Source organism: Calliphora vicina, chromosome 5, assembly GCF_958450345.1.
Source record: "Calliphora vicina chromosome 5, idCalVici1.1, whole genome shotgun sequence".
Classification (NCBI taxonomy): domain Eukaryota; kingdom Metazoa; phylum Arthropoda; class Insecta; order Diptera; family Calliphoridae; genus Calliphora; species Calliphora vicina.
The window spans coordinates 79,104,081-79,119,261 of NC_088784.1; the positions used below are offsets into that span (position 1 = coordinate 79,104,081).

Sequence of the window (15,181 nt, forward strand, 5' to 3'; positions counted from 1 at the left end):
CATGGGCATAACCAAGGAGTATTCGAGTTTAAGTTATTTTCGAGTTATAGGCATTTCAAAATTGAAGTTTTAAAATTTTGCTATAATTTGGTTCGCTTTTTTAAAAATATAGGTAGGAATTTTGGACCGAATGGACTCAAATTTTTTAGAAAACTAAATTACGAATAACACACTATATATTTCAGAGCAATATCAATTTTGGATCCAAAAACAAACGATTTTCAATTTAAAAATTCAAAAAATAGTAGATTTTTGCTGTTTTTTGGGCGAAAAGGTGACTAACTCTTGTTTTATTAAAAAAAACCTTTCTTTAAGAACATGTAACAGTTTTATGTTTTTCTCTAAGATATCTTTACGGACAACATTTTGGTATAATATGAATATGTTGCCCCTACGCCCTTTGGGATTTGACCTATTTTTTATCAAAATTTCAAATTTGGGCCACATGTTCTAAAATCCTAAAACTGGGGTCATAAAAGGGAAAGTAAAATTGGAAACCTTGATGTGCACCCTATTTATCCCCAAAGTATTTTCCCAGCTCCGAAAGAAATGTGTGCCCTATGTGCAAAATTGTTAAAAATACCATTTTTGGGATTTTCTCTCCAATTTTTAGGAATTGTGGGATTCCCTTTAACCTTTTGACATTTTTTTACATTTTGTTATTTAGAATGACAAATTAAAAAAACGCAGAAAATTTCATTGAGTTTTGTTAATAAATAAAGATTTTATTATATATTACATATTTATTGAGTTTCTAAAACTACAATTTGTATCAAAATTTTAATAGGATTGCAAGTATTAGTAACAATTTGATCCACATTTATTCCGTGTTATATTTTTTTGTTTAGATAAGTTAATTTTTGGTCTTACAAAACAAATTTCAAGTCAATATCTCAATTAGAATCAAAAATATGCCATTTTAAAACTCAGTCCTTCAAAATTATTGCACGATTATATTTGTGTTAAGTGTTTTATTTAAATAATATTTAAAATTTCAGATATCCGCAATACAAAAGAAAAATATTCACATCATTGGCAATTTTAGCTGTCCTAATACCCCTCAGCATTTGCTACTTCAACAAATTAGAGCCATGTTTTCTTATATCGCCAGAGTAAGTCCTCATAAAGGTTAATAAACATCAGCCACTAGTCAATTAAATATTTCATTTAAAATTGAATATATGTATACCTAAAAATATTCCTTAGAAGTTTCCGTTTTACACATGTCAACGATGAAGATGTCTATTACAAATTATACACCCCATTTTATACGAATTTGGGCGGTTATTTATTCGGCATCATTTGTGGCGAAATTTATCAGAAATATTGTCATAATGTTGAGTTTGGCAAGCAAATATCTCGTATACCCGTGCAGATATTTGAATTTGCATTTTGGATGAGTATATCAATTGGTGTATGGATATGTTGGCTGGGATCTGTGGTCATATTCCAAGAGCCATCGATATGGACAGCACTATATGCAGGTTTAAATCGTAATATGTTTCTTTTGATAGTTTTTGGTGGATTTGTTCTATTGGGCATGTTTTGTAAATCATGTGAGTACTGGAATTTTTATGAATTAATTTTATTATTAAAATTTTTGTTTTATTTCAGTAACACTTTTAGACTTTCTGAGCCATCAAGCATTTCGTATATTCGCCAGATTATCATTTCAAATATATATATGGCATTTTTCCGTTTTGTATTTACTAAATGGTCATAAACGTGAACCAGTTTTTACCAATCATTTGCAACATGTAAATTGTTTTTTTTATCAAATATATAGAGAATATGTTCAATATAGTTTTTATTTTTAGGCAACACTTATGATTTGCCTGCTTTTATTCTCAACTGTATTGGCGTTCATTATCACCATATTTGTGGAATATCCCTTTCACAAAATTGCTTCTTATTACTATAAACAGGTAATAAATAATATTATTAAACTAAGTACTCAAAATAATACATATTTATATTGTTTAATTTTTATAGGAAAATCGACCGAAAGCTCATCACTTAAAATCCTGAAGAATGTACAATTTTATTAAAAATATTTTGAAAGCTATATTAACATTAAATTTACAAATTTCTTCAGATGAATCTGCTACGCAAAGTTTACGAAACTGTAATTGTTCGCCAAGTTTATGTCGGTTTAATTCTGGTTTAAAAAAAATATAAAAAATATTCGAAATTTCTGTAATATAAAAACTGGGATATTCAATCGATTACATATTACTTTTTATCCATTAATATACGAATAACGAATAATATACGAATAACAAATAAACCTATTAATTTATTAGAATTTTAATTAGTAAATTAAAATTTAATTTAATTTAAAAAAAAAGACAACATTTTATCAATTCAAAATATCACTACAATTTTTTAGAATTTATTTAATATAGAGCTTCAGATTAATTCAAATTGAGCTGAATTCACTATAATATTATATTCGGTTGTGTTGATTCTTATATATATTTAACGGTCTTTAACGACTGCCTGCTTCATTCATCATGTTTTTAAACTGTTTTTATTTGCAATCAAAAGTATACGATTTATTTAAAGGAAATAAACCACCGTTTTTAAAAGGTAAAAACGTAACAATGTTATATCCTGCTATGCCGAGTCTTATATAACCACCACCAAATAATACGGGCACCGATTGTTGTGCTTTTTGTATAAAATCATTTATCTGGATCATCCGAATTGGCTAGTAAAAGGTGTCAAATCGCATGACCTTGGAGGCCAATTGACAGATCCATTTGTCGAAATCAAGTCATGGTGCGGTAACAATCTCCATTGACCGCAACGCAAGTTCCAGATTATTTTGGAAGAAATAAGTTCTGATGATGTAACCAAACTATGCACTTTTCAAGATATAATGGAGTCTGTAGGATCCATATGCAGCAATTTTGTTTATTAAAAAACCTGTTAAGCCAAAAATTAACCTAATCGCTGAACACAGTTTTGCGATAAAACATTGGGTCAGTTTCCAACTGCTCTACAGTCCAATCGGCGAAAAAACAATGTATATGATGGTCACGTGGTTCTAATTCCTGCACCAGCTGGATTTTATACGGTTGTAGGTCAATATCTTTGCGCAAAATTTTCCACGTACTGGACGGACAGTCCAAATTCCAGCGACCGACGACAAATCGATAAATTCTAGGGGACTGTCCCGAATTTTACCTGTAATGTCAGTATACTTAAGCAAAACGTGCATAACAAAATAAACGTTAAAGTAACTTTAATTAAATTACTTAAAGGCAATTGCCTTTTCGCTAAATAACCAGGGATGTATAAAGTAACCAATTGACTTCTCTCTGCACTACTAAGAGTACTCAAAATATTTAAATTAGAGTCAGCCAAGTGATCAGACATTAGTGAGAATTACTATCTATAAGGTATACATTGAATACTTGCTAAACGGCTGGGTTTTAATCTTCTTCCACACTTTCCTTTACAGCCACGATATTTTCTTCAGTACGCCATAAAAATTACCAAAGGTAGAGTCACACATGACAAATATTTGACGAAAAAGACGTAACCACTAAATAAAATACATTTGAATTCTTTTATTTATTTCAAAAACTTATTTTACTTAGGATGATTCAAAACAAAAATGTTTTATTTTATTTTATTTGATGCTGTTTGATCTTACAAAACACTTGTAAGAGTAAACACGTCAAACGAATTTGTACTAAAACAAGTAAGAGTGCTATATTCTGCTATGCCGAATCTTATATACCCTTCACCTTTGTTGTGGATGCATTATTATTTTTTTTAATTAGTATATATGTATGTACATTGCCCACTTTCAGCGTACAGCATCCTAAATTTATCAAGAACACAAAAAACAACAACAACGCCAAACGAAACAAAACACCAAAAGAAAAAACAAAATACGCAAGCCAATGAAACCAACACACATCCAAACATACGTTTAATTGTATAAAAAACAACAACGCCAAAAGAAACAAAACACAAAAGAAAAACAAAATACGCAAAGCATATGCTTCCATCCAAACATACGATTTGTTGCTTTTTTCTCAAAAAAACCAACACACAACCAAGCAAACGTTTAGTTGTATAAAAAACAACAACAACGCCAAAAGAAACAAAACACAACAAGTAAGAGTGCTATATTCGGCTATGCCGAATCTTATATACCCTTCACCTTTGTTGTGGATGCATTATTATTTTTTATAATTAGTATATATGTATGTACATTGCCCACTTTCAGCGTACAGCATCCTAAATTTATCAAGAACACAAAAAACAACAACAACGCCAAACGAAACAAAACACCAAAAGAAAAAACAAAAACAAAATACGCAAGGCAATGAAACCAACACACATCCAAACATACGTTTAATTGTATAAAAAACAACAACAACGCCAAAAGAAACAAAATACGCAAAGCATGCACATTCAAACATACGATTTTTGATTTTTTGTCAAAAAAACCAACACACAACCAAACAAAAGTTTAGTTGTATAAAAAACAACAACAACGCCAAAAGAAACAAAACACAAAAAAAACAAAATACACAAAGCTTGCACATCCAAGCATACGTTTTGTTGTTTTTTTGTCAAAGCATGCAATACATTGTGTTTTTTGATGAAATTTTCAGAGGTTGTCTCGGATTTTTGCTCATATCTCCGTTATTTATGGACGGATTTTGCTGATTTTAAATAGCAAAATTCTCGAAAGTATGTCTGACAGAATTGTTGAAGATTTGGATCCCGGAGATATCTGGGGCCTTCAGAAAATTGATTTCAACAGACAGACAGACAGACGGACAGACAGACAGACAGACAGACAGACAGACAGACAGACAGACAGACAGACAGACAGACAGACAGACAGACAGACAGACAGACAGACAGACAGACAGACAGACAGACAGACAGACAGACAGACAGACAGACAGACGGACATGGCTTAATCGACTCCGCTATCTATAAGGATCCAGAATATATATACTTTATAGGGTCGGAAATGAAAAATGTAGAAATTACAAACGGAATGACAAACTTATATATACCCTTCTCACGAAGCTGAAGGGTATAAAAATGGTTACGCTTTTTTGAGCAAATATTTGCCATGTGTGACCCTACCTTAAGTCATCTATAAGCTGCGCGAATAAACATCATTTTGCAATCGAACCACAGTAGTTTAAAATAGACTGATTTGTTACCAGATTTGAATTAAGGTTAACTTCAATTAATAAGGAATTTTGTAAATTAGGGCAAATTTTTGCTGTGTACGTAATTAAGATTGCCGAAATGCTCGAAAATTGGATGGTGTTTAGAATTTGTATCGACATATTGTAAATTGTACCACTATGCGCTGATTTAAAATCAGCCTACAACTATGCTGTAAATATTTTATTGATTTATCTAGTTGTTTCGATCAAGGCGAATTAAATATAATGTCTACTACAAGTACAACATTTACAAAAAGCAAATGCAATTTATTACACACTACAACACCATAGTGGGGAGTGTTTAATGCGTTTGTGCAGATGTTTGTTACGTCCAAAAATATTAGTCTAACATCCACCTTAAAGTATACCGATCGCCCCAGAATCACTTTCTGAGTTGATTGTTTAATAATGTCCGTCCGTCTGCCTGGCTGGCTGTCCATGTAAACCTTGTGCGCAAAGTGGAAGTCGCAATCCTACTGAATCTGGCTGAAATCGGTCCATTATTTCACCTAGCCGCCATACAAAAGTCCTCCCGAAATTTCCCCCCTTTATACAGTTTAATTTAATCGGTCCAAAATTAGTCATAGCTCCCATTTAAGGTCCTCTTCCGAAAATCATTCACGAAAATAAATTATTGAAATTTTAAAAGAAAAAAGTTTTTGATCATTTACTTAGTGTAGGGTATTATGTATATGGTCGGACTTGACCGACCATACTTTCTTACTTGTTATACCCTTCGCCATGAGTGGCAAGGGTATACATATATAAATCTGTCATTCCGTTTGTAATTTCTACATTTTTCATTTGCGACCCCACAAAGTATATATATTCTGGATCGTTATAGATAGCGAAGTCGATCTTGCCATGTCCGTCTGTATGTTGAAATCAACTTTCCGTAGCCCAAATAACTTATATACATGATTCATACATCAATATATCGGGAATTCTTCCGTCTCGGTTGAATGACTTAGTAATCCAGATATAGATCAAAAATAGGTCAAAAATCGAGGTTGTCCCGTTTTTTTGCTCATATCTCCGTTATTTATGGACCGATTTTGCTGATTGTAAATAGCAAGCTTCTCGAAAGCATGTCTGACAGAATTATTGAAGATTTGGATCCCGAAGATATCTGGGGTCTTCAGAAAATTGACTTCAACAGACGGGCAGACAGACGGACATGGCTTAATCGACTCAGCTATCTATAAGGATCCACAATATATGTATATACTTTATAGGGTCGGAAATGAAAAATGTAGAAATTACAAACGGAATGACAAACTTATATATACCCTTCCCACGAAGGTGAAGGGTATAAAAACGTTGAACATTTCATTGAATTTTGTTAATAAATAAAGATTTTATTACATATTACATATTTATTGAGTTTCAAAATTTGTATCAAAATTTTAATAGGATTGCAAATATTAGGAACAATTTGATCCACATTTATTTCTAACTATTTTATTTTGTTTAGATAAGATAATTTTTTGCCTTACATAAAAATTTCATGTCAATATCTCAATTGGATTCAAAAATATTCCACGTTAAAACTACGTCCCTCAAACATATTTCACTCAAAATATTGCGGAATTTGACAAAATCCCGCAAATATAATTATTAAAAATTTTTATCAAGACTAATTTTCTAAAATGGACAGGAACCGATCGCTATGAAATTAGTTTGGTTATTGTTTGGTTTGTTACTTAAATAAGCTAAACACAATGAAAGCAGGATTTCAGACATCTAATCGGTTTTGGGTACAGACAAGTCGAAGAACAATTTGCCCTTGAAATTAGGTCGTTTTATTTATCTTTACACAGAGAAAACAGATTCATAGCAGCAAACGAATTTGTTGCCAATCGAATGATTCGGTTGCACACATTGAATTTTTCGGTTCTATAAACAGAAAGTCAGTTGATAAAGAAGAATTTCATTCGATGCAACCACATTTTGGTCTTTCCTTCTGAAATTAAGTAGCCACAACAGTAAATTTAGGTCACTAAGGCTGAATAATTGGAATGGAAACAAATTCAGTTACTACAAATCTTTCTTTGTGTATAGCAAACTTCTGTGGAATTTTATGTGAATATCAAAATTTTTAAGAGATTTATGGTCGTTGAAGTGATTTTCGAAAGTGGGCCTTATATAAGAGCTATAACCAATTTGTGGAGGTTTAAAATTGGAATCACGTAATCAGTTATTTATGATATTTTCAACCGTATTCGTATTTGACAAATTGTATTTTTTTAAGTTTTTTGCGATTTTGATCTTGAATTTATATGTTCACAATTTTTGTTACTTCTGACAAGGGCTACAACTTTGCCTCAGAATGTAAATCAGTATTCCCAACTGTTTGCAAGATATGAGCCTGAGAAAATAATCACTTTTTTGTAAAAATGACAGCGAGGCCCCAAATCTTTGGGGGTCCATAAAGAAAAAGTGCATGACTTTGGGCAAAACTGGGAGACACGGGCCTTTTTTTTGTTCTTTTATCACGTAGTGGTTTCCGTATATGGTTATTTTTTTCGTGTTGCACTGTGTAACCATTATTTTCCGAATACCCAAAAAAATGTCAGAAGTTTATTATATAATTTCAGAAATGTTTAATTGTATATTAATATCAGATATATAGGAATATAAACTAATACATATGTATATAAATTTCCTATTTTGAAATACAAATCTGAATATAATATAAAAATAAAAATATCTTTAGCTTTCCTAAAGCCTTTGGGAACATGTTTCCTAATGATCTGGCTTAAGCATAGGAACTAGCTTATCCCCAACAATAAATTTCAGTAAATTTATCATATTGTTACGAAATTGTACTTGAATTCAAATATAACGATTTTAAGGGCTGATTTAAAAGTAGCATAATGCTTTCAAATGACAGTGCTGTAATAGCAAACTGTAACATATCTGTGGGCATTATTAAATAAAAGCTTTCAGTTCACCATTGATCGTAAGTTGGCAACGCTGTTAGCTGCGACCGTATATTCGAATTCGAATATTCAGTTAAAGAACATTGTAGAAATAGAGCTTTCTTGATGGTAATGCAGTGTTATAAATAGTGGCAGAGGTTGCAGTCGTTAGTCAGTTTATCAGAGACGCTATTCGAATAAACATCAACTGAGTGCCTTAAAGTGTGCTGTATTTTTCAAGTGAATTCGTAAACATTATAAAGTGTCTGTATTTCTGAGAATTTATAAAGTGTATAAAAAAAAACATTGAGTGACTATTTAATTCTGTGGTTGTTGTACATTTTAAATAAATAAAGAGTTGTTATAATTTTCAAACTACTAAACGGCTTTTATTTGCAATCAAAAGTATCCGGTTTATTTAAAGGAAATATATATTCGGTTGTGCCGAATCTTATATACCCTTCACCAAATTATACTTCAAAATAAAAATTTTAAATATTTTTAGGTAAACAAAATTTATTTTTTATTTTCCACAGTTGTTTTTTCAAAAAAAAAAAATGTTCGAATTGTTTTTTTAAAATTTAAAAAAAAAATTGTTGGTATTTAAATTTTTTTTTATTATTTAGCGAAAAAAAACTTTTGGAGAAAAAAAAAATTCGGATAAAAAATTTTGACCCATTGTAGGTCCAACTTACTATGGTCTTATATACGTCATTGCAAAGATCTTTGAAATATCTATCATTAGATGTCCATATTGGTTATATTGATGACTTAGTAATCCAGATATAGGTAAAATAAATCGAGGTTGTCCTGGTTTTTTCCTTATATCTCAGGCATTTGTGGACCGATTTTCTCGATTTTAAATAGCAACCGAGTCGGAGATATTGATGAATGAATCGTGTATGTAAGTTATTTGGGGGCTTCGGAAAGTTGATTTCAACAGACAGACAGAGGGACAGACAGACAGACCGACATGGCTTAATCGACTCCGCTATCTATAAGGATCCAGAATATATATATGTACTTCATAGGGTCGGAAATGAAAAATGTAGAAATTACAAACTTATATATACCCTTCTCACGACGGTGAAAGGTATAATAATTAAACAAAAATACCATCTATTTTTAATAATAATTCTTTGTTATTAATTTTTCAGCAAAATCCTTTAATGTATTTCCACCCCTATACGATTTTGATGATTACGATGCTTGTCTCAATAGTGAAACTTCAAAATTCGAAACAACCTACTGTATGATTTATGCCGAAATAAAACCACAAAATTCCTCAAATTTATGGAGGCAAATCTCCAAACATACGGACGAATATAAATTCCATTACAGGCGTGATCGTCTGTTCTTTGGAGTTTGCATGGAACGTTGTAAAAACTTTCCAAAAATACTGGATAATTTGCCATACAACAATGATAGTAAAGTAATCAATAAGGTAATTAAAAGTAAATAAATGTATTTAAATATAAAACTTAATAAATCTGTGCCAACTGTCTAGAGCCATACAATGTAAATACTGTTATTAAGAATTGATTATTTATTAAATTAAGTGATTAGCAAACAATTAGCATGACTAAATTAAATGCTATTAAAGTACGGTACTCATTTAAATTGCGTTTGAAGTTCAATTGTTAAATATGTTATTATAATTAAATTACTATTTATTTTTTTCAAGATAACACAATTTTTTGATGTGGTTCACAAACGTCCCCTTGATCTTCAAATGCGCTCTGAATATCATGAATTAGTTCATAATTGCTTGAATTCACAATTCCAAGAGAAATTTGGCTTAAACTTAAGAACATACATTGAGTATTGTGAGCGACCCAAGGAAACTATTGAAAAAGGTAAAATTAGAAATGTAATTTATAATAAATATATTCAAAATATTAATATTTGATAAATATTTTTATTAGAATTCAAACTCATTAGATGTACTTTGTTTTCTTATTAATGTCTCTTTCTAGATGGTCCCGAAAAAGTACTTTACAAGTTTTTACAAATAATTATAATTTTAAATATCTTGTCAACTCTTTACGACTCCTGTTTAAAAAGAAGACAGCCAGCAGAGCTACAGAATGCGGATTATTACAAAGTAACTCCCCAACAACCTGGTAAATCTTAGATACAATTATAATAATAAGTATTTCTTAGAAGGCAGTTTATATTTTGGTTTTCTTTAAAAGTAATTTTGAAAAAGAAACAATTTCCAAATGAGTTAATATAATTATATTTCCCACAAAAAATTAATCACCAAAATTGCGAATCAATATTTCACATGAAATATGTTCCCTTTTTCCATTATTCTTTCATAAACTTTGTTCACGTGAAAAAATTCCCCATGTTGTGAAAGTTTGAGATGGAATTTTGTATACAATAAACATCTGTTACGAACAAAATTAACTATTGTGAATGAAAAGTTCACGATAGCAATTTTCCCTTCGAGGGAAATAGATATTTCATGGCACCATAAATTTCACATGTTATTGCCGATAGGGGTGATTATTTATTTTTTGCCAATAACTTTACAAAAATCTTAAATTTTTACATCCACCACCTAGTGAATTTGTCATTCCATTTGCAACGACCTAGCTATGTCGTGTATCCCCAAATATTCTCTGTTGATCAGAAATGTTTGGTATTGGAAATGGGCAAAATCGGTCAAGTAGAAGACTAAAATGTAAGACAACATAAACAATTTGTGTTGGGTTTATGACTTCAAAATGAAGAATTTTTTAAAATGTTTAGCTTTTATTTTAAACATTTGTCAAAATAATTTTGTTCAAAGTTTTGGCCATTGTTAGCTATGACCTTTTCACATCTTTCTAGCACCATATGGATTCCGGGCCAAAAGAACTGATCATCTTTCGAGGCCAAGAACGAATCATGCCGAATTCGGATACTCTGTTCTGATAACAGGTATTGCAACATCTGGCCGAGCGTTGTTATGATGGAATATTACGGTTTCATGTCTGGCTGCATATTCTGGTTGTTTTCGGCCAATGCTCGCTTCAAACGTATAAGCTGCGTTCGGTACAGATTGCCGATGATGGTCTGGTCAGATTTCATGGTCTTATAATAGAAAGGACCCTTTTGCTACCACCAAATACAGAGCATTACCTTAGCGCAATGTATATTTGGCTTTGGTGTCGATTCGGTAGGTTGGCCGGTCTTCACAGACGATTTCTTATGCTTCGGGTTATCGTAATGGATCCATTTTTCATCGAAAGTAATGATTCAGTGCAAAAATGATTTTTTTAGCAGCATTTCAGACATACAAAATCATCTTTCAAGGTCTCTCGGCTTCAATTCGTATAGTACCAACCTCCCTGCCTTTGGGTGAATCCAGCTGTTTGCAAACGTTTATAAATTGCTGATTGAGTAGCCCCCAATCATTTTGCATGCACTGGTTGAGTTTGAGAAAAACCTAAATTTGTTGGTCTTCAAACTTTTTTGGCAGGCCTGGGCGATCTTGGTCTTTCATATCAAAATAACCACTTTCTGAATATCGGTCCATATTTAATCATAGCCTAGGTCCGTTTGATGGGTAAACCTACAAAATTAGGGGTAAATAGGTTTATTATGGGCCCTTTTCTATCCGTTGAATGCTCGGACGTATTTAGTCTATTTTCAATAGGCAAAGTCCGTCTGACGTTTAAAAACAACTAAAATACGAGGAGACCTACAAGATTCGGCATAGCCGAGTATAAAACTCTAAATTGTGTAAATTATTTTTGTATATCTATTCATAAAATTTCATATTTCTTCGATTTTAAATATTTTTATGAGAAGGCTATATATAAGTTTGTCATTCCGTTTGTAATTTCTACATTTTTCATTTCCGACAATATAAAGTATATATATTCTGGATCCTTATAGATAGCGGAGTCGATTAAGCCATCTCCATCTGTCCGTCTGTCTGTTGAAATCAACTTTCCGAAGCCCGCAAATAATTTACACACACGATTCATACATCAATATCTCCGGAATTCTTCCCGATCAGGACAACCTCGATTTTTTACCTATTTTTTACCTATATCTGGATTACTAAGTCATTAATATAGACAATATGGATATCTAATGATAGATATTTCAAAGACCTTTGTAACGACGTATATAAGACCATAGTAGGTTGGACCTACAATGGGTCAAAATCAGAAAAAATATTCCGAATTTTTTTTCCAAAAGTTTTTTTCGCTATATATTAAAAAAATTTAAAAAACAAAAAAAAAAATTTTTTAATTTAAAAAAACCAAAAAAAAAATTTTCCAAATAATGAAAAAAACCACTTTGAAAAAAAAATAAATTATGTTACCTAAAAATATTATTAAAATTTTTATTTTGAAGTATAATTTGATGCAGGGTATATACAATTCGGCACAGCCGAATATAACTCTCTTACTTGTTTTTAATTATTTCGTTTTCTTTCAGTTTCCACCCTCTTAACGGCATTTTCAATACGCCGCAACTATTATCGTCTCGTTGAACCCCCCACCAGCCAATTGGGTATGGACTTGAGTTATTTAGATGGAATTCGATCGATTTGTGCAATTTTAGTGATTGTTGGTCATGCATTTTTCGTTCAATATCAGCATGTTAAAAATCCCGAATTTTTTGAAAATTTTGCCAAAAGTCCGCTACATTTGTGGTTCACAAATGGCACGTTACTCTTGGAAATTTTTCATGTTTTGAGCGGTATGCTGTTGTATATAAAATTTAAAGAAATTTTTAAAATAACTCCCGATTCGAGTGGTAGGAATTGTGTTAAGGCTTTCGGTAAAGGAATGATGATGCGTTATATTAGGTAAGAAAACAATTACGAAAATAATAAGCCAATAATAAACAGGTATTTTTATTTTTCATTAGATTTCTTCCTTCATTGCTATTGTTTATATTCGTAAATGCGACTTTCTTTACCCGCCTGCAAGATGGTCCATTTTGGCGTCATTTAACTGAACCGGTTCGCACCTTTGCTCGTGAAAAGTGGTGGAAGAATTTATTAATTTTTGATAATATTTCGGAAAGTGTAAGTATATATATCTATATAATTTGAATTATATTTTAAGCTTTGTTTAAAATATTTATTAGGGTTTTCCACATACTTGGTATATGACATCCGATTGGCAAATATTCGCCTTTTACTTTTGCGTGTTGATAGTAACGCACAAGTAAGTATTATATTTATATAACTTTATATTCATAACGACTTTCTAGAGGGAAGGAAAACGATATTTATTCATAAAGACTTCCTAGAGAGAAGGGAAGTGGTCCCTTGATTGGTTCCTAACACTTAATATGAAAATTACATATATTTTTATGTCCTACACTACCAGAGTGGGGAGGGTATATTAGTTTAGTGATGTTTGTAAAGTGCAAAGCTGTTGTCCTAGCATCCTACAAATGTCCTTACGAAATTGGTCTTTATCGGTCATATATGTTTAATTTATATAGGTATCTACAAGTTTCGCTCCAAATATGTATTATATATATGGAATTCGTGTTGCCTAGTTTTATGATGATCGGTCCATAAAGCGATCTTTTAAATTCTAGATTAAGAACAAATATTTCACATCGTTTTTATTTTTTCACATACCCGAGACACCCCACTTTGTGGCCTTGAGACTAGGTCTCCCCTTGGTATTTAAAGCTCAAATCAAAAACTACACTTAATTGCACCAATATTATTTAAATAGCAATACATTAATATCATGCAATATAATCATCACCTGGAGTGATAAGGGTAAGTTAGTCATTCCGTTTGCCTATATCATTTATATCCTTATAGATAGCGGAGTCGATTAAGCCATGTCCGCCTGTCTGTCTGTTGAAATCAATTTTCTGAAGACCCCAGATATCTTCGGGATTCAAAACTTCAATAATTCTGTCAGACATGCTTTCGAGAAGTTTCCTATTTAAAATCAGAAAAATCGTTCTACAAATGGCTGAGATATGAAGAAAAAAACAGGACAACCTCGATTTTTGACCTATATCTGGATTACTAAGTCATTAATATGGACAATATGGATATCTAATGATAGATATTTCAAAGACCTTTGCAACGACGTATACAAGACCATAGTAAGTTAGACCTAAAATGGGTCAAAATCGGAAAATATATTTTTAAACCAACATTTTTTTTTCACCAAAAAAAATATTTTAAAAACTAAATTTTTTTATTTTAATTTAAAATAAAAAATATAATTTTTAAAAAATTTAAAATTAACAATTCGAAAAAATATTTTTTCCAAAAAATGGAAAAAAACTTCTTTGTAAAAAAAAACAAATTTTGTTTACCTATTTAAATTTGTATTTTGAAGTATAATTTGGTGAAGGGTATATAAGATTCAGTACAGCCGAATATAGCTCTCTTACTTGTTAGTAATCCAGATATAGGTCAAAAATCTAGGTTGTCCTGGTTTTTTCCTTATACCTCAGCCATTTGTGGACCGATTTTCTCGATTTTAAATAGCAACAGAGCCGGAAGAATTCCGAAGATGTTGATGTATGAATCGTGTATGTAAGTTATTTGGGGTCTTCAGAATATTTATTTCAACAGACAGACGGGAATGGCTTAGTCGACTCCGCTATATATAAGGATCCAGAATATATATACTTTATAGGGTCGGAAAATTAAATTGTGGAAATTACGGAAATAACGGAATGACAAACTTATATATAGAGATGATAAACGGGGAATCCCCTACCCGAAAAACGAGGGATTTTCCAAATCCCGTTTTTCATAAATAAATGGGGGAAATGTAATTTTTGTGTGCCTTTTTCATGCATTTTGAGCATATTTGTTATAAGTATTTGGAAACGGTTTTGCCAATGTGAAAGATGTTTTTTGGCAGCAGCATATGTCGGAAACAAAATTCGTTCCAGAATCTCAGACGAAACCATAGATGCAATAGTATGCTTTTTAGTGTCTAATAAAAATTAATTGCTAAATATAAAATTTACTTTCAATAGTAAAGATATAATTATGTACGTTTCTTTCTTATAATTTTCGGGATTTTAGATTTCCCGAAAATACCAAATCCC

At 31.3% G+C, this 15,181-nt stretch overlaps 1 protein-coding gene and 1 long non-coding RNA gene across 2 annotated transcripts; both read left to right on the forward strand.

Moving 5' to 3' along the window:
• Positions 1 to 1,267: 1,267 nt before the first annotated feature.
• Positions 1,268 to 1,929, forward strand: LOC135960041 (uncharacterized). Its single transcript, XR_010576569.1, has 3 exons — positions 1,268 to 1,556; positions 1,615 to 1,757; positions 1,818 to 1,929. It is a non-coding gene; the product is annotated as an uncharacterized LOC135960041 (long non-coding RNA).
• Positions 1,930 to 5,435: 3,506 nt separating this feature from the next.
• On the forward strand, positions 5,436 to 12,740 carry LOC135961404 (uncharacterized). The gene is made up of 6 exons (XM_065512902.1): positions 5,436 to 5,448; positions 9,289 to 9,575; positions 9,816 to 9,987; positions 10,108 to 10,254; positions 12,572 to 12,646; positions 12,733 to 12,740. Exons 1-6 carry the CDS (start codon positions 5,436 to 5,438, stop codon positions 12,738 to 12,740), a joined length of 702 nt encoding a protein of 233 aa, XP_065368974.1.
• Positions 12,741 to 15,181: the final 2,441 nt, after the last annotated feature.

What these genes read in the sequence shown, in the direction of transcription:
- LOC135961404 (XM_065512902.1), top strand. An exon ending in ATAGTAAAGTAATCAATAAG is followed by an intron (nt 9,576 to 9,815) that starts GTAATTAAAAGT and finishes ATTTTTTTCAAG; the next exon opens with ATAACACAATTTTTTGATGT. An exon ending in CAAGGAAACTATTGAAAAAG is followed by an intron (nt 9,988 to 10,107) that starts GTAAAATTAGAA and finishes GTCTCTTTCTAG; the next exon opens with ATGGTCCCGAAAAAGTACTT.